The sequence below is a fragment of the Culex pipiens genome, chromosome 2 (assembly GCF_016801865.2).
Source record: "Culex pipiens pallens isolate TS chromosome 2, TS_CPP_V2, whole genome shotgun sequence".
In the NCBI taxonomy this organism is placed as follows: Eukaryota; Metazoa; Arthropoda; class Insecta; order Diptera; family Culicidae; genus Culex; species Culex pipiens.
This window is the reverse complement of record NC_068938.1, coordinates 131,992,709-132,012,673: the sequence shown is the minus strand read 5'-3', so window position 1 is coordinate 132,012,673 and position 19,965 is coordinate 131,992,709. Positions and strand designations below refer to the sequence as shown.

At 39.3% G+C, this 19,965-nt stretch overlaps 1 protein-coding gene across 1 annotated transcript; it reads left to right on the top strand.

Annotated features, from left to right (window-relative positions):
* Positions 1 to 6,393: 6,393 nt before the first annotated feature.
* LOC120424583 (periodic tryptophan protein 2 homolog) lies at positions 6,394 to 18,569 on the top strand. The gene is made up of 6 exons (XM_039588751.2): positions 6,394 to 6,523; positions 6,586 to 6,698; positions 6,757 to 8,689; positions 17,529 to 17,925; positions 17,990 to 18,206; positions 18,268 to 18,569. Exons 1-6 carry the CDS (start codon positions 6,506 to 6,508, stop codon positions 18,461 to 18,463), a joined length of 2,874 nt encoding a protein of 957 aa, XP_039444685.1. The 5' UTR covers positions 6,394 to 6,505; the 3' UTR covers positions 18,464 to 18,569.
* Positions 18,570 to 19,965: the final 1,396 nt, after the last annotated feature.

Here is a 19,965-nt window from a genome sequence, read left to right as displayed (position 1 = left end):
AGGGCAGAGATAAAGTTGGAGAGAGAGAGAGAAAGTAGGAGAAAAGAGAGAGAGAGGGAGAGACAAAGTGGGAGTGAGAGGGGCAAATCAAGAGGAAGAAAGAGAGAGAGATGAAAGAGAAAGTGAGAGAGAGTAGGAGTAGGAGAGAGAAAGTGGTAAAGAGAGAGGGGGAGAAAATGTGGGAGAGTTAGAGGGGAAGAGGAACAGCGAGAGAGAGAGAGAGAGAGAAATTTTTTTTTCTTAGTTTCCAAATATTCTTTAACTCCAAAATATCTTATATTCCAAAATTCCAAATATTTAAATATTTAAATATGAAAATATTAAAATATTAAAATATTAAAATATTAAAATATTAAAATATTAAAATATTAAAATATTAAAATATTAAAATATTAAAATATTAAAATATTAAAAAAATTTAAAATATTAAAATATTAAAATATAAAAATATTAAAATATTAAAATATTAAAATATTAAAATATTAAAATATTAAAATATTCAAATATTAAAATATTAAAATATTAAAATATTAAAATATTAAAATATTAAAATATTAAAATATTAAAATATTAAAATAATATTTTAATATTTTAATATTTTAATATTTTAATATTAAAATATTAAAATATTAAAATATTAAAATATTAAAATATTAAAATATTAAAATATTAAAATATTAAAATATTAAAATATTAAAATATTAAAATATTAAAATATTAAAATATTAAAATATTAAAATATTAAAATATTAAAATATTAAAATATTAAAATATTAAAATATTAAAATATTAAAATATTAAAATATTAAAATATTAAAATATTAAAATATTAAAATATTAAAATATTAAAATATTAAAATATTAAAATATTAAAATATTCAAATATTAAAATATTAAAATATTAAAATATTAAAATATTAAAATATTAAAATATTAAAATATTAAAATATTAAAATATTAAAATATTAAAATATTAAAATATTAAAATATCAAAATATTAAAATATTAAAATATTAAAATATTAAAATATTAAAATATTAAAATATTAAAATATTAAAATATTAAAATATTAAAATATTAAAATATTAAAATATTAAAATAATAAAATATTAAAATATTAAAATATTAAAATATTAAAATATTAAAATATTAAAATATTAAAATATTAAAATATTAAAATATTAAAATATTAAAATATTAAAATATTAAAATATTAAAATATTAAAATAATATTTTAATATTTTAATATTAAAATATTAAAATATTAAAATATTAAAATATTAAAATATTAAAATATTAAAATATTAAAATATTAAAATATTAAAATATTAAAATATTAAAATATTAAAATATTAAAATATTAAAATATTAAAATATTAAAATATTAAAATATTAAAATATTAAAATATTAAAATATTAAAATATTAAAATATTAAAATATTAAAATAATAAAATATTAAAAAATTGAAATATTAAAATATTAAAATATTAAAATATTAAAATATCAAAATATAAAAATATTAAAATATTAAAATATTAAAATATTAAAATATTAAAATATTAAAATATTAAAATATTAAAATATTAAAATATTAAAATATTAAAATATTAAAATATTAAAATATTAAAATATTAAAATATTAAAATATTAAAATATTAAAATATTAAAATATTAAAATATTAAAATATTAAAATAATAAAATATAAAAATATTAAAATATTGAAATATTAAAATATTGAAATATTGAAATATTAAAATATTAAAATATTAAAATATTTAAATATTTAATTATTGAAATATTAAAATACTAAAATATTTAACTATTAAAAATTTAAAACAACATTAAAAAACCAAAATATTTATAAAAAAGATAAATTTAATATTAAAAATATAGATGCATTGAAAAAATAAAATATAATTTAAATTTTAATATTCATTTTTAGGTGAGAACATTTATGAAATAGTTGTGTTTGATATAAATAAAAATATTAATATCATATAAACCATTGTTTTCTTCTGCCTGCATATCTCTTGGATAATACCTATTTTGATCTTTGATTATTCTTAAGTATAAGTAATTTTCGATCCCTCACGTTTATAGAAAATACCTCAAATTTAGGTATTTATGCCTAGAAATAAGGAATAAATGGTCCGCCATCTTTGATTATACCTGATTATCAGTAATTTTGGATCCCTCACTTTTCCAGAAAATACCTCAAATTTAGATTTTTATACCTAAAAATTTGGAATAATCATGGTCCGCCATCTTTGATTATACCTGAATATCAGTAATTTTGGATCCCTCATTTTTTCTGAAAATACCTCAAATTTAGGTATTTATTCCTAAAAATTAGGAATAATAATGGTCCGCCATCTTGGATTATACCTGAATATCAGTAATTTTGGATCCCTCACTTTTCCAGAAAATACCTCAAATTTATGTATTTATACCTAGAAATAAGAAATAATCATGGTCCGCCATCTTGGATTATACCTGAATGTCAGTAATTTTGGATCCCTCACTTTTCCAGAAAATACCTCAAATTTAGGTAATTATACATAGCAATAAGGAATAACCATGGTCCGCCATCTTGGATTATACCTAAATATTAGTAATTTTGGATCCCTCACTTTTTCTGAAAATACCTCAAATTTAGGTATTTATTCCTAAAAATTAGGAATAATAATGGTCCGCCATCTTGGATTATACCTGAATATCAGTAATTTTGGATCCCTCACTTTTCCAGAAAATACCTCAAATTTAGGTATTTATTCCTAAAAATTAGGAATAATAATGGTCCGCCATCTTGGATTATACCTGAATATCAGTAATTTTGGATCCCTCACTTTTCCAGAAAATACCTCAAATTTAGGTATTTATACCTAGAAATAAGGAATAATCATGGTCCGCCATCTTGGATTATACCTAAATATAAGTAATTTTGGTCCCCTCACTTTTCCAGAAAATACCTAAAATTAAGGTATTTTGGTTCTACAATTATACCTAAAATATAGGAATTCTCGTACTAAAACGCTATTAGTAATTTTATTACTAATAGCCGATTAGTAATAAAATAACTTATTGCAGTCAGGTTCGATTATACCTAAAAATTAGGAATTTATACCTAATGTCCGTTTTGCGTGCTGCTAAGTTTTGCTGGGCGTAAAGGAAAATGATCGTTTGGATACGTCAAACTCGTGTCTGTTTGGGTACGTCAAATTCACTTCGACCAGTCTCCCTATTAAGGATTTCTAGGGGCAGTTCCAAGGGTAAGGCCTCGGGGCAAGACAGTGAGCAAGAGAGTTACTCTGGTTGCTCCCGTTTCCTCTAGTTTGCTCCCGTTTGCTCTGAAATTTTACTTTTGACCGTTTTCAGCTCATTCCTCTCTGTTGCTCTACATTCCTCCAGATTCCTCCCGATTGCTCCCGTTTGCTCTCGGTTGCTCCGAATATTTTAGGAGAGATCTCTTCGAAGAGAGCAAAATAAGAGAGAAGAGCGAAACAAGGAAATGTCATTTTGTTGTTTGTTTACTCTGAACAGATTCTGTCGCGCCAAGTTATTTTTCCAAACGCTGACTCCAGAATCTAACCTAGTTCCCTGGCATGATTGGCCATATTAAATACACTCGGAGTGTCGGTCAGGTCCTACGGTGGCTATGCAAATGAGTCACGACGGAGCTAAAAGAATGGAACACAGCCTGTGCTTCAAACGGCGACCAATCCGGCGGTGGGAACAACGACGTCAACAACGGCCACTTTTCCGGTATTGTCTTGAGAAGGAAGTGGCATTACTCCTACAGAGGCTTGGCGGGGTTCGGTTCAAGTCGACTGGTAGTACAGAGGCAAGAAGACGAATGGCACAAAAGATCCGCATCGGAATCCTGTCCATATTCCTGCTCGAGTCGGCCAGAGATTATCTGCCTCCAATTCTCTTCAATCCGTTTCTGAAAATGCTCGCCGCAATCCGCTCGGAATGCGTTCAATCTGCTGCCGCAGTGACCATCTCGTGGGACTACAAGGAACAGAACCTTGGTTCCGAGACGGTTCAACGTCGTCGAGCTTTGAGCAAAAACATCAACCCGTACGATGGGGGGAGGGAGTGCCCTGAAAGCTGAACTCGTCCAAACCATGGCCGTACTCGGCAAATCCAAAGAAACTATCCTTCAACTGAGGGACAATCTGGAAGCGTCCCAGGTCATTCCGACCATTCTTACGACCGGCACCTTCACCTAGTTTAGTGACGATTTTGGTTCCAACCTAAACGTTTCGCTGTACCGCGACTAAGCCCGACGACTCGGAACAGAACAAGTGCAACCGGAAGTTCTCCCAAATGCGCTAAGACGAAATGATTTGTCTCGAAGAAGTTGAGCCCATGCTGCAGAAAACCGCTGACCGGCGACAAGAGACCGACCTCGATGACGTAGCACCACCTACCTACCTCTTGCTGATTCCCGAGAACGACGAAACACACGAAGAATGCCAACCCCCCCCCCTCCCCTCTCCTCGCCTTCCGTCCTCCCACAGAAATTAATGTTTATTTATCAACACGAAAATATAATAAAATTAATAATGACTATCCTATAAACTATAACAAAACCAAAAATAAACGCTGCCAGCATATGACACAATGTCGTGGAATCCTTTTCGCGCCTTCGTACACGTCCTCAATCGACGGTAAATTTGTCCTTGGCCTTGGCCAACGGTCATGTAGGTTCTTCCCATGTATCCATCGGAGTCTGTAGCGTCTGTCCAGACCATGAGTTGTTACAGGAGCCGATCTAGCCTTCAGGAATGTTGCAGTTCCTGGAACAGGACCGTTGTCAAGTCCATCACCAAGAATAAACTAAAACAGTTCCTGCAGTCGAGGAGGACTATTATTCGAACCATGTTTTTATTCCGGAATAGCTGGTTATGGCTTTCACCAGTGCACGGGACCAGATCCCTAAGCACATTCTTCAACACGATCTGGGGGAAGAGAAATTTAAAAAAAAATATTAGACATACATGTTGGACTGTGCGGCAGTTTCCTTCCGGAGGTTTTCCAACTCGGTTTAAAACTCCCCGTTAATACTTACCGGAGCCATGGTACTTGGAATGGGTCGCAGAGCAAGGCTTTTCAGCAAATTTAGAGATAAAGCAACATGTTTAACATGTTTTTTCCCCAAAAAAAGTAATTGGGTACTAAAGCCCTATGTAAATTTTTATGTACAACGGTAAAAAACACGATTAAAAACCATTTCTGATCACTTTTTTTCATTTTTATGCAAAAAAAGTTATTGACAAGACAACATTTTTTCGATGGATCAACTATGGTCCCCTTGGAACGAGCTGTCAAGTAGGACCTTTTCTGTCAAGAAGGAACGCGAGGTTAATTTTTCAAAATTGATTTAAAAATCCATTTTAAACTCTTTGTGGTCGAACAAAGGGTCATTATACTCAGAAAAATAAGCTTTATCGTTGTAAACAATAATATCAGCAATCGAAGCTTCATTTTAGGACCCAATTGGCGCAAAAAGAAGCGAACTTTCAACAGGCAAAATCAAAACTATAAAAAATGACATCAGATGAGAAACGTCAACAATGTCAAAAGTGACATTTCTGAAGAGAAGAGCGAGATTTCTCTCATTTCTCTGAATTTCTCTCGATTCCTCCCGTTTGCTCCCGGAGTAACTCTCGTTTGTTCTGGTTTCTTCACTGTCTTGCCCCGAGGAAAAATCAGTGAGAAGAACTATACATTAAAAATTTCCAATTTTCTTCCACTAAACATCTCATATTTGTCGTTTGGTATAATTCATCATTCTCCAAGAACTGTTCATTGAAATTATTCTGTCCATTATAGTCACGTGAAATCACGACCAAGAGTTCGGTCGCATGTATAAACGGTTCGTTCCGACTTCGGCCGTTAAACCATAACAGGCACGTACATGCACAAATACACACACTTTTTAATTCAACGAGAATCTCAAAATTCACAAATCTTTTCGGGCATACTTAACATTTGAATGTCAACATTGTTGATATAGGAAATGTAAAAAAATGACAACTGGAAAAATGCGTCTGGTTGCTGAGGTTGCTGTGATAAAAAAGTAACGCTTCAAATGACAGTTTGCCCCGAGACCTGACGAAGCGCAAAAGTTTTGCTGAAGGGGCGATGTACCGCGTAACGCAACCATAAATTAAATGCCAGTGCTCCCTCTGGGTTACTCTGTGCTCCCGGGCTGGTTAATTTACTGTAGTATAAATATATATTATATGACTAATATCTCAGCAGCGTGTACTCTTTTTCCCGATTTCTGCACTGGGGAACGTCTGGAAAATGAAACCAAACATAAACAAGCTCTCTCGCGAGAGAGCTCTGGCGAACGAGGCTCTCTCTCGCGTTCGTTCCAAACCCAAACGTCAAAACAAATCAACACGCGACTTGCCTCGCCGCACGTTTTCGGGATCGAAATTGAATTTTGGACTATTTTCCCCTAAATGCAGTTGTTTCAATAGTTTTCGACCATGAAGTTTGCTTACAAGGTGAGTTACACTAAATTTACGATTTTGGTGAAGTTAAATTTCATGTTTTGATGGAATTACAGTTCAGCAACCTGCTCGGTTCGGTGTACCGCAAAGGCGCGCTTATTTTCACCCCGGATGGCAACTCCGTTATCAGTCCGGTCGGGAACCGGATCACCATATTCGATTTGAAAAAGTGGGTTTTAGTAAGGGAGCTGCCAGAATGTTGTAGCTAATCTCTGTTTAATTTATAGCAACAAATCCCACACCCTTTCGCTGGAGAGCGAGCACAACTACACGGCGCTGGATCTGTCCCCGAACGGGTGCACACTTGTGGCGGTCAACGAGGTGGGTGAGGCGCAGATGATCAGCATGATCTCGCACACCGTCATTCATCGGTACAAGTTTAAGGCGGAGGTGCGCGCGCTGCGGTTCAGCCCGGACGGGAAGTTCTTCGCGGCTTGCACGGGGAACTCCGTAATTGTGTTCCGTGCGCCGGGGGAGCTCAGCGGGACGTACAACGCGTTTGTGGTGCAGCGGGCGTTTGAAATCGCGTACGACGAGACGGTGTTTGTGGACTGGGCTTGCAATTCGAAGGTTATGGCGATCGGATCGAAGGACAATTCGGTGCGCGTGCAGGGCGTTGAGTTTTTGAACAACTTCCGGCCGTTTATACTTGGAGGGCACCGGGACGCGATTGTGGGTTGCTTCTTTGAGGAGAAGACGCTGGACGTGAATACGGTTAGCAAGGATGGTCAGTTGATGTTGTGGGAGTGCAGCGTTGAAGTTGATGATGTTACCAGCGGAGATGGGCTGATCCGGATTAAGGAGGAACCGGATGCTAAGAAGAGTCGGGAGTTGGATGAGGACGAGCAGGAGGATGATGTCGGAGCTGACGATGACTTTGAGAATGCTACTGGGAAGGACAAGGAGTTGGAACACGTGCAAGGTGACTTTACCAAGGACGACGATCGCGATGAAAAGGGTCAACTGCTAATCACTAAACCCAAGCAGAGCTTCAAGTACAAACGCCTCGCTCGGCACTACCTGGCGGACGAGGCCCGAAAGGAGAACCCCAAAGCCTTCGTGACCGCTTGCGCCTACAACAAACAGCTCAAAATTCTCATAACGGCCTTTTCCACCGGCGTGTTCTACCTGCACGAACTGCCCGACATCAGCATGATTCACTCGTTGAGCATCTCCGAGCACCGAATCGACTCGGTAACGTTCAACAACACCGGCGACTGGATCGCCCTCGGCGTTCCCGACGTTGGTCAACTCCTCGTTTGGGAGTGGCAGAGCGAGCAGTACGTCATGAAGCAGCAGGGTCACTCCACCGGACTCAACTGCGTGACCTACTCCCCGGACGGACAACTCCTCGCCACCGGCGGTCTCGACGGCAAGGTCAAACTGTGGAACATCACCAACGGCTTCTGCTTCGTCACCTTCAGCGAACACTCGAGCTCCGTTACCTCGGTAGAGTTCAGCGGTAACAAGAAATTCTTCGTCAGCGCCTCGCTCGACGGAACCGTCCGCGCGTACGACATCGTCCGCTATCGCAACTTCCGCACCTTCACCTCCCCCGAACCCGTGCAATTCGCCTCCGTCGCCGTTGACCAATCCGGCGAACTTGTCGCCGCAGGCGGCCAAGACGTCTTCGAAATCTACCTCTGGTCCATGAAGCTCGGCCGTCTCCTCGAAGTCCTCAGCGGGCACGAAGGCCCCGTCGTGTCCCTCGCCTTCTCCCCCGTCCCCTCCTCCTCCGCCATGGTTTCCGGCTCGTGGGACAAATCCGTCCGCATCTGGGACGCGCTCGAATCCTCGTCCGCCCACGAAACCATCGACGTCGGTTCGGACGTGGTCGCCGTGGCGTTCAAACCGAACGGTGAAGAAGTGGCCGTCGCGTCCCTTAACGGACACGTGTCGGTGTTTCACGTGAAAACCGCCCAACAGCTGGCGTCGATCGAGGGACGGAACGATCTCGGTGGCAGCGTGTCGGAGACGGATTCGAGCACGGCCGAGAAGAATCTGGCGGGGCGGGCGTTTACGTCGATTTGCTACTCGGCGGACGGGGAGTGCATCATTTCGGGTGGGAGGAGCAAGTACGTGTGCATTTATCACGTGCGGGAGGCGATTTTGCTGAAGAAGTTCCAGATTACGCAGAACAGGAGCTTGGACGGGTTGGATGTGAGTATTGCACAAATTAGAGTTTGTTACGGTGGCTGTAAAAAGCTCAACCCTCAAATAAGGGTTAGTTTTCAAAAGGTCTTAAGTGTTATTTGTAGACAAACCCATTCAATTCTTGTTTAATTTATCAATAATTTAGGCCGTTGCAAATATTTTTTAAATTTCCGAAAAATTTAAAATGTTTAATGAAAACTAAACTTTAATTAACTCAAAACCAGTTATTATGTATTTTCCTAGTTTGTAAGCATCTTTAGCATGTTTGAACTCCTTTAAAAACATTTTGAATTTTTATAAAACACCAATTTACAGTCCACAATTTTTTTTCCTTGCGAAAAAAAAAAATCCGTCAATACATCGATATTTTGAAAACCAATGATTGGAAAACAACTGGACGCGTGTAGAATGCATTTTAATACACTTTTTTCATCCAAATGTTAAAATCTGGGTTTGTAATTTCAATTCCTATTTTTTTTTCTTTTTTGACTTTGGTCAGAGTTGAGGGACATAAACTTCAAAAAATATTTGCTACGGCCTTATCAATTTCGAAAGTGCTTTAAATTGGTCGTCTGCACGCTCTGCACGGCCTTTAAATCAGGGGTGCCCAATGTTCTTGCTGGCCAAATGTAAAAAAAAGTTACGTTTTTTCAATCTATAAAACTGATCTATCAGATGAAGTTTTTGAAATTTCAAGTAGTTTTTTGACGTTTGCGTAGTTTCAATATAAAAAATTATAAAAAACAAGCCTTACCCGAAAAACTTCGTCTTTTGCTATACAATCGCCACTTTTCCCATACAATCTGCAGATTTTCCGGAATCGGTTCCGGAGTGGCCAAAGTTGTCACTCTTTAGCGTAAGAACCTTCCTTGGGCTTATACGAACCCAACGCAACAAAATGCACCTCGATCCGACGCTCCGTATTGAACTGATTCGCGTTCGAACAAAACCGACGAAATTTTTTATATATATAGATATCAAAGAACAAAAATGGATTTTTTTTTATTCAGTTTTGTTCAAAAAAGCTTTAAATCATGGTACAGACTTTCAGATATTTACCGGTTAAAAATATAAGTTTTTTACTGCATTTTGCAAAACATTAAAATCAGATTAGGCCAAGGCGAATACCACCATCACGGTCTGTTCAAGGGTCAAGAGATGGTTGAACATGTTGTGGCTGCAGAGAACCCTAATTTCACAATTGTAATGAAAATGAAAAGAAGGTATTTAATTAAATGCACTTGTATTTTCATTGTTTTTTTTTAAGTAGGTGACACAAACTTCGAAACATTGCGTTATCTTATTTTTAAACACATTGCACGATTATTCCTTGAAATTAAATAAAATGGAAAGCTTTCATTTTTGCTATCTTTACAGTTTTCTACTTTAGTCACATTTGAAAAATTGACATTTTGAGGATATTACTATTTTAATCACATTCCAACTTTTAATAAGAAAAAGCAGGCCAAGGGTGACTGATACTGATGATACTCGTCGGTTGACACCCAGGCGAGGAACATCCCGGAAGGAGCCCAACTACATCCGTAGTGCTGTTTGGAAAAAACAGCATGGCTCTGGTTCCTTGCAAGTGTCCTATTTTCTTACCTCCACGTTGGCTTGGTTTAGTCATCATGATGACAAGGTGTAACCTAGCTGGTGGCCTGTGGAAACGACTCGTAAACCTTTGACCAGCGAGGGTCAGAGTAGAGACGGCTAAAAGAAAGGGGCGCGTCAATGTGGGAAAGGGAAGTAATTTGTGATTGTAGACGGTATTGTTTTGATTCGCAGTATGTTGAGTCAACTGCTGTGGATGTACCTGAGCATCGCAGAACGGGGTTTCTCTTCTTGCCATTTCAGCTAACAGCTATCTTCTGTTTATTTTGTTTCACTGATTTTCTAAAACGGCTTCTGTTTACTATCCTCCATTTGATTTCGATTTTACTTATTTGATTCTCTTATTTCTCTACGCTTTTCCACTCTATTTTACCAATTGATGCTGCTGTAACAAGCTGTCTGCTTTCCCTTAATTTGGCAGCGATGTCAATTTTGTTTATCATATGCCTTTTCTTTATTTATCTATTTGAATAATTTCTCATCTTCCCTGTAAATTGCCCTCAATACAATCTAAGCTTGTTTGTTATCTCTATTTATTAACTATTGTTAATTTCTTTATCTACTTCATAAATTACTATCTTTCTTTTACTATTGATTCTTTACATAGTATGTTTCCTTCACAGTCCATTGTTTTGAAATTTCACCTTTTTCTTAAGCAAGTGAGGTTCGAGCCCTTACTCAATTTATGGAATGATTAAAGGATTAACACAAATATTAATATTGTACTTTTGAAAAACTTTTCTAAAATGCTTAGGACCAAAAATTGTAACAAAACACCGCGACAAAAGAAATAGCAACAGATAAACACAACTCAACAATAGGGAAGATTTCAGGAGAAACAATACACAGTAAAATAACAACTAGTTTTTGAATTCAAACTAAAAATAAAACAGATTTTGCTTTAATGGAAATTGATAGGCACACTATAAATGGTTAGGCGCTTATACTTACATCAAACCCTACGTAATGTACCACCCCCGGCCGAGTTAAAATGCGTAACCGGAAAAGAAGGTGTGCATGCCTGACACGAACACTCAAAGCGTGTTCTAGCGTGCTGCTCGTACTGACTCAGAGCAAGGGTGAGATGTAGGTGTAAGGGCAGTGCGTGTTCGTCGGGAACCTGGTGCATAAGATCGGTCAAGGCCCGTTCTTACACTGAAAATTGCGAATTGCGATTTTTTATTTTCCACTAATTTTTTAAAACTAGCAAAACAGCGTTAAAACTGAGAAAATTCTCTAAAACTTTCCTGAAGCAAGTATTGTGCTATCTTGCTCCTGTCAAAAGATACAGCGTCCTCAAAACTGGTCTAAAACGTGTTTTTTTGCTCGGAAATCACGGTTTTGACCAGTTTTGAGCACGCTGTATCTTTTGACAGGAGCAAGATAGCACAATACTTTCTTCGGAAAAGATTTAGAGAATTTTCTCAATTCCAACGCTATTGTGGCGGTTTAAAAAAATTAGTGGAAAATAAAAATCATAAAAATCTAAATGTAAAAAAGAAGGTTTTTCTATACAAATCCTCATACAAAATTAAAATGCAATGCGCAAAGTGTGGACGCAACCAATCGCTCCCAAATTGTAGGGGGTTGTTTTGAGGCCCAAAAGGCATAAACAAAACTTTGTTCTGGTTTGATTTGGAGCAATTCCAGCTCAAATCAGGAATTTTTCTGGTACTTTTGTACCCGACCCTCTCCGATTTCAATGAAACTTTTTAGACATGTTATCCTAGGCCTATATAAGCCATTTTTGTGTATATGAAGCCAGTTGCACTCGATAATGACATTTGAGAAGGGCGTAAGAGTTTTAAATATTTTTGTATTGCTATTGCTGTATCTCAAAGCCGTTGCATCGTATCAAAAAGTGGTCAAAGACAAACTTGTAGGAAATTGGACGGGCTTTCTGAAAAAATACCTCAAAGGCAAACTTATGAGAAATTGGACGAGCTTTCCGGTATAAATATTTAAGAGACTGAAAAATCGAGTCTGTCATATAGAAAATGCCAAAAACCACCAAAAAAGCTGTTTTTTCAACATTTTTATTTTTAAAACCGCTGTAACTTTGCAAGGGTTGGACTTAGGACAATGGTCAATATGGAGACTTTTATGTAAAATTGTCTGGAGAATCGATTCCCACTATCGGTTTTTGAAAATTTTGACGTTTAGACCACTTTAAAAAAAAAACAGTTTTAGTAAATGATTTTTGTATTTTTTTAGGAGAGACATACCATCCTGCATTTTTCGTGAGTCTTTTTGTCACATTTTAGGCTATTTTCTCAAAAATTTTGAACGAAAAAAAATCGTGACTTCACCTTAAAATTTAACTTTTAAACATAAAAATTGAAAAATCCCATAGAAGTGGCGTGTATTTTTCTTTCAGTGTATTTTTTTCAGAAAGCCCGTCCAATTTCCTACAAGTTTGTCTTTGACCACTTTTTGGTACGATGCAACGCCTTCGAGATACAGTCATTTTTACATTACAGAATACAAAAATATTGAAAACTCTTACGCCCTTCTCAAATGTTATTTTCGAGTACAATTGGCTCCGTATACACAAAAATGGCTTATATAGGCCTAGGATAACATGTCTACAAAGTTTCATTGAAATCGGAGAGGGTCGAGTACAAATGTACCAAAAAAATTCCTGATTTGAGATGGAATTGCTCTTTGGTATTTTTTTTTAATTTTTCCATATAACGATGAGCCAGTCTAGTGTATATCGCTTGAAATATGAAAAATCGACGCCAACATTTCAAAAAGCATCATGTACAAACCGTACGTTTTGAGAAAAACGCATTTGAATGTTGAGCATCCATTTTCAATTCCCATTTTAATATAAAAGCAAAACAAGATGTTCTAATGATAACAAACGATGAAAAACGTTGCTTTTATTGATACTTGATCATCAAAATTCAATAAAACATTATTTCCGTAATTTTATTTGAGAAAAACAAACATAACTTCTTTTGAAATCACCAACGTCTATATCACCCTGCTGTCATTGAGGGGAACGCTTTGTTATGATTCGTTTTTCTTCGCCAAATGTACATGGCGCTTTGTTCATGTTGCTTTTTTTTCGTCACGAGGTTTATGTAGTCTTTTGTTTGACAGGTTGACAGGGCTATATAAACAGACACTGCTGATGCCAGAGATTTTGTTTATGTTACTTTATTTAAAATCATGATTAAACAGACTTTACTGAAGTAACTTTTGCTCATTTTTGGTGGAGAGGTAGCTTATTAGGAGTACTTTCAGAATATGCAATAACCCAGAAAGTGTCAAAATGTACAAGATGCCTTTTGAAATGTTACCGTCGAAATGTCGGATTTTCTGTAATCTGAGATGGCGGCAAAAATGATGGCATTCAAGCATGGAGGAATTTTTAAATATAAGAAATTAAGAATTTGAAATTTAAAAATTTAATGAATTTAAAAATATCTTAATTTAGAGTTTAAAGATTGAAGATTTTTAGTTTCAGAGTTTAAGAAATTTCCAAAATTAAGATTTTTTGTTTAAAAAAAAATTAATTGTTTCTTTTAATTCTCTCTCAAGAATCTCAAGCTCGTTATCGTCCAACGCGCTCAATTTTGAAAATTCCTCCACCCCTCTCTCCCCCTCCCACGAAACTCATTGTAAAAGGCGGAGCTTTAATAAAACGGTCTTTATTGAAACAGGTTTGAGGTAGGAATGAAAATTATATAAGGTGACACCTTGCCGGTGTCCTATGATCGTTGTCATGCAGTTGTTAGCGGTTGCCACCAAGCTGCTCGCGGTTGCCACCTAACACCCCCGCTCAATCGCGGAGTCCGAGCTTGGTCCAGAGTGCTTCGAACTGTCCGCGTGCTCGTCGGCACATGGATCGCCTTCTTGATTGGCTACCGGTCCACGTTGTAGACCTCGCCCCGCTCGACTCCAACTCACTGTTGATACCGTTCTTCGCTTCAAAACTTCAATCGACGACGCCAGGTTCTTCACGACTGCCTCAGTGTTCCGTGCGTAAACAATCAAGACGTCCTCGTTGGAATCTGTAATACGTCCACCAACAGTACTTCTGCCAAACTGTGTACAATGGTCAGGGAACTTACCCGGGGTTCTGCGCTCCCGTTCGCTGCGCCTCGTGGACCCTTCTGCTGGGCAGTGGTCACGTTCTGGTTGCGAAGGGAGCGCGCCGGAACGTTCCTCCTCGCCCTCGTCTTCCGTCAGCCCAGTAACGACCGGCTGTCGTCCAGACGAATCCTCCACAGCCTCGTCCTGGTCTTCGGTCAGCTCTGCAACGACGTCTGGTAGCTCAGACGGACCAGCGAAGCGCTCCACGACACTCTCGCCATCTGGAACAGCAGCAACAGGCTCCTCCTCAACCGGTTCAATCTCAGCGTCTCGGAAAATCGGTACCACAAGCCGGCTAGGTGCCCCCGCTGTTTCCGGTTGATCTTGTCGGCGTTCGTCAAACACCATGTCGCGTTTCCCGTCCGACTTACTTATCACGGTTCTCGTCTGCTTCGCTGCTAGACTCACCCCGCACGCGCATCGCCTTGGCCAGTTCTTGATCTTGGGAAAGCTCTCCACCATCTCGTCCCTCCAGAGGTTTCTCATGTTCGCCTCCTCAATATGGCCAAACCGACGATGCCACAACTCGTAATCGTCGTTCTTGGATGCCATCGCAGTTGCACGTGTGCCACCAGTTCCGTCGTTCGGATAAACGTCCAGCGCGTACAATTGGCCAGATCGCCGACCGTGGCACACCACGCGTCCACCTTTTTCGATGGAAACGACGCCACCGGCGATCTTCACCTCCATGCCGATGTCCTCGAGCCGCCGCACCGAGAACAGATTGCACTGCAACTCCGGCACGTACAGCACGTCGTTGACTACTGCATGTAGCCACTTCCCGTTCAGTAGCATCTTCACCCGCACGGTGCCGGCCGACTCTGCAACCAGCGATTGGCCAGATTTGGCCACAGCAATCCGCACGTTCCGATCCAATGGTCGCAGCTCCGCAAAGAGCGACTTGTCTCGCACCATGTGAGCCGTTGCTCCGGAATCCAGGTACCACTCGATTCGTCCGTTCATCGCAGCAGGCGACGCCGAAAAAACACCAGCGTTGTCCGTAGCAACACCAAACGCGATCTCGTTTTCGGTCGTCACGTTGGCTCCGCTTCTCGGGTTTCGCGCAAACCTGCCGGACTTGAATTCTGGCTCCCTTTCGTCCGATCGTCCATCGGGGCAGTCTGCTCGCTTGTGACCGGGCCGGCCGCAGCCGAAACACCTGATTTCCCGTCTCTTTCCCACGAACACAGACTCACCCAATCCTCCATCTTCTGGATCCTGCGGGGCAGCTTGCGCGTTCCGCTTGACCTGCTCGTCCAGGACCCTTTTCTTGACGTACTCGAGCGTCAAGTCCTTTGGCTCGATCGTCTCGACCGCCGTGATCAGCGCGTCGAACGATCTCGGCAGAGCCAACAGCAACTGGCACACAATATCCTCCTTCTCCAGCTTGACCCCGGCCGCCTTCAACTCGCGTAGCAGCTTCTCAAACTGGAGCAGGAAAGCCGGAACATCGCCGCCCTCCACCAGCCGTAACTCCTGGAACTGCTTCTTCAAGAAGAGCTTTCCAGCGATTCCGACGCGCTCGAACACGTCGCGCAGCGCGTCCCAGGTCTCCTTGGCCGACCGCGCGTCCTTCACGTGGTCGAGCTGGTCCTCGGCGATCCGGTTGACCAGCAGATTCCGGCAGCTTCGATCCTTGGCCACCCGTTCCGCCCGCAACGCTCGCTTCCTCTGCTTATCGTTCGCCGAGTCCGATTCCAACTCCGCCAGTCCCGCCAGGTCCAAGGGCGCTTTGACACAGTGCAGCAGGCCCTTGTCCTCAAGCAGGACCTCCATCCGGAATTTCCAATTTCCATAGTTCGTCCCGTTTAGCAGCCAGATTTTCTCTTCAGCCATCTTCGGAATTTCTTGAGAAAAACTTCTTCAGTGCAAAACGTGACCTGGGCCCATAACCTAAAAGGCGGAGCTTTAATAAAACGGTCTTTATTGAAACAGGTTTGAGGTAGGAATGAAAATTATTTCAGGTGACACCTTGCCGGTGTCCTATGATCGTTGTCATGCAGTTGTTAGCGGTTGCCACCAAGCTGCTCGCGGTTGCCGACTAACACATTGTTCTATGTTTTTTGCCGATTTTGACTTTAGAACATCAAATAGTCTGTTTGGGCCTATCTAGTATCACCCTAACAATATTCAAAAATTGTTTCACAACACAAATACTGCAAATTTGGGTATATATATGTCTAATAAAGATGATCAAAAATCCAACCATTAAAAAGTAAAAAATTAAAAGGAAAAATAATTCTTACAAAAATTTAAAATCTTATATTTTTTTTTTTATTTAAACTGTTCTTTTCACTCGCCTAGGGGTAGGCGTGGCTGAATGGTTACGCTGTTCGCTTTGTAAGCGGAAGGTTCTGGGTTCGATTCCCATCTGCTCCTATCGAGAAATTATGGAAAGAAGGAATTCTGAACACTTGAATATGAACGAAAAATTCATTAGATCGCGGCGGGGTTCGATCCCCCGTCCTTTGGGTCAGCAGACAAAAATGCTAACCATCAGACCATCGAGGCTTAGTTGTCTAGAAGGATTAAGAATGCTATAAGAATCCAAGAAACTTGATTGGAATCTGTGTGAACCTAAGAACAGGAAAAATGCAATATTGAATGCAAGTTGAATTCAAGAACACTGGCTGCATAATTGTTAGGCGAATATTGAACTTTCAACACGACCAGAATTCACCACAAAAAGCTTGGTGAACCGAATTGGAAAGCTTCCAAAATGAATCCAAGAACATACGGAGAATTAAGGACTATAAATAGATTTGACCGGCCGCATCACTTACCACGGTGAATCCTGGCTTCACACCCATCTTACTAACACCCTCAAACCTCACGTGATACTTTGTCGAAGACGCAGCCGATTTAGCGGTTTTCATCACTCAAGTATCGGACTAAAATTCCTATCCACTTCCCCGTGTCTTACCACTGGTCGTGGCCAGCGCTGTGATTGGCTAGCATGATAGGGACATTTGAATGTTGCGAAGTGGTGATGATTGGTTCCTACTCTTCATCTGTGGTCCACGGAGCAATTCTTGGAGGTCCTGGTCAATAACAGAGTAGCAACTACGGGTAGACACCAATGCTATGCTATGCTATGCTAAACTGTTCTTTTCACTCGCCTCCACAGGAATACATCAACCGCAAAAACCTCACCGAGTTCGGCAACATGGCCCTCGTCGAGGAGCGCGAACAGCTCGAGGGTGGCAACGTGGCCATCGCCCTGCCCGGCGTTCGCCGCGGTGACCTCTCCGCCCGCAACCAAAAGCCCGAGATCAACGTGTTTGCGGTGCGCTTTTCCCCCACCGGCCAGTCGTGGGCCGCCGCCACCACCGAGGGACTGCTGATGTACTCGCTCAACAAGGGCATCGTGTTCGATCCGTACCAGCTGTCGGTGGAGATCACTCCGAAGGCGACCCGCGAGCTGCTCCGCAAGCGGGACTTTTCCGCGGCGCTCATCATGGCGCTGAAGCTGAACGAAACCAGCCTGATCCAGGAGGTCGTCGAGGGCGTGCCGTACAGGGATGGTGAGGAGCTTGAACTACATAATATTGGTTTCAAAATATTAACTTTCAAACTTGTTTTCCTCAGTTGAACTGATTGTCCAATCGATGCCGGATGAGTTTGCCCACCGGACGCTGCAGTTCGTGTCCAAGATCGTGGGCACGAGTGCGCACATCGAGTTCTACCTGAAGTGGGTGAACCTGCTGTTGACGCGGCTTGGCCAGCAGGAGAACGTGCTGACGCAGCAAACGCTGGTGCTGCTGCACCAGACGCTGAACCGGAAGTACGAGTCGTTGAACAAGATGTGAGTCCTAATGTCTTTAGTTTACTGTAAATTTAACTAAGAATTTGATTATTTTTTTCAGATGTGACTTTAACAAGTACACCATTCAAGTGTTGAAAAACATGTCTCGAAGAAAGGAAGCTGTCGATGCGCAAAAAGAGAAGAATGGAGTCGACAGCGATAGCGATGCCAGCGATAGTGAGTTGATGTTGATTGCTCGGAATGGGAAGAAGGTTGAGGATGATGATGACGAGGAAATGGAGGAAGATTCGGATTGATGCTAGGTACAAGCAGAGTTTTGTACAGAATTTTCAATAAATTACGGCTTAAAATGTTTTCACATTGTATGTGAAGGTTACGCAGAATATAAGTAATTTTAATTAATTTAAGAAGTCATTTTGCTTAACGATGACAACCTTTAAAACAAGGCCGTTTTAAAAGAATGCTGCCTATATGGTTACTCTTTGAAAATAGTAGTTTATGCAGCAAGTTGCAAAAAGAGGATCAAGTTTTGCAACGAGTTCCATACAACATTTTATGCAATTCCGAAAACACCCATTGAATGAAATTCTAAGTCAAATTTTCATGCATTTAGTCAATGAATCGTTTAAATCAAAAAAAATGTTGAAAAGTGTTACTTTTCGAAACAAGTGCTGAAAAGTTCAACTTTTCAGCACCCATTTCAGTGCTGAAAAGTAGAACTTTTCAGCATTTATTTTGAAAAGTGTTGCTATTCGATTCTGTTATTTTTGGTACAGAAAAGTAGGCTGTTTCGTCGTTAAAGAATGACTGGAAAATTAAGTAGTTTCACGACGGAATTGCAAAAAGATATTTTTGATTTTGAATCAACGTTGTTTAAATTAGATTTCTGAAAAAAAAAACAAGTTCATTTTTTCTCTCAAATTTTAGTTGCTTGTTTTATATTTTTGTGATATGTTTGGGTCATTCCACCTCAATCGTACACTTTTAAATCAACATTTTCAGTTAATCCTTAAATTTGGTGGAGCTATATTGATACCACCAATACAAGCAAGAATTTCGATTCAACCCTCTTCTTTTTAGCACCACCCCAAAGTTTAGCATTTGTTTACAAAAATTGTTGTAGTTGTTGCTATTTTTTTTGTAGATAGTTGTTCCAAGACTCATTTTGACGCAACTTCGAAGTAGAACGTAGATTGAGATTTAACCCAATACGCTTGATATGAAATTCAGGAACATGTGTTCACACAAGGAAAAATTAGTAATTTAAAACGGACTGTGCCAATCTCGGTTAAATCCTATTTCAGATTGCTGAGAACCCAAGGAATCAGCCAAATAATTAAATCCATAGACTAACTACTAATAAGTCTATGATTAAAATGGTCAAAATGCCTATTCTTCCATATCGCGTGTTTTTCCTGCAATCACAAATTTTACTTCAGAATTCAACTTATTTTTTCCGAAATCGGTAGTTTTCAGTCGATCGTTCAACAGTTTTAAATTGGTTAGAATGTTGTCGAATTCGGTAAAAAAATGCCGTGTGTTTTGCCTTCTTCACCTCAATGAGGAAAGGCTATAAAATCACTCGAAAAATGAACTTCTCAATTCGACCTCGTAGACCCACCTTCACGTATACCTATCATCTCAGGGTAGCTGAGGTGGTTCAAGAATCGTTTTTAGATTGAGTTCAATTAAAACTTCAGGGTAAATTGTATAATTCATGAGATATCAATTCATTAATTTGAAAAGGCCTGGTATCGCTTAGCAAATGATTTACTAATCCATCAATTTTCTACAATAT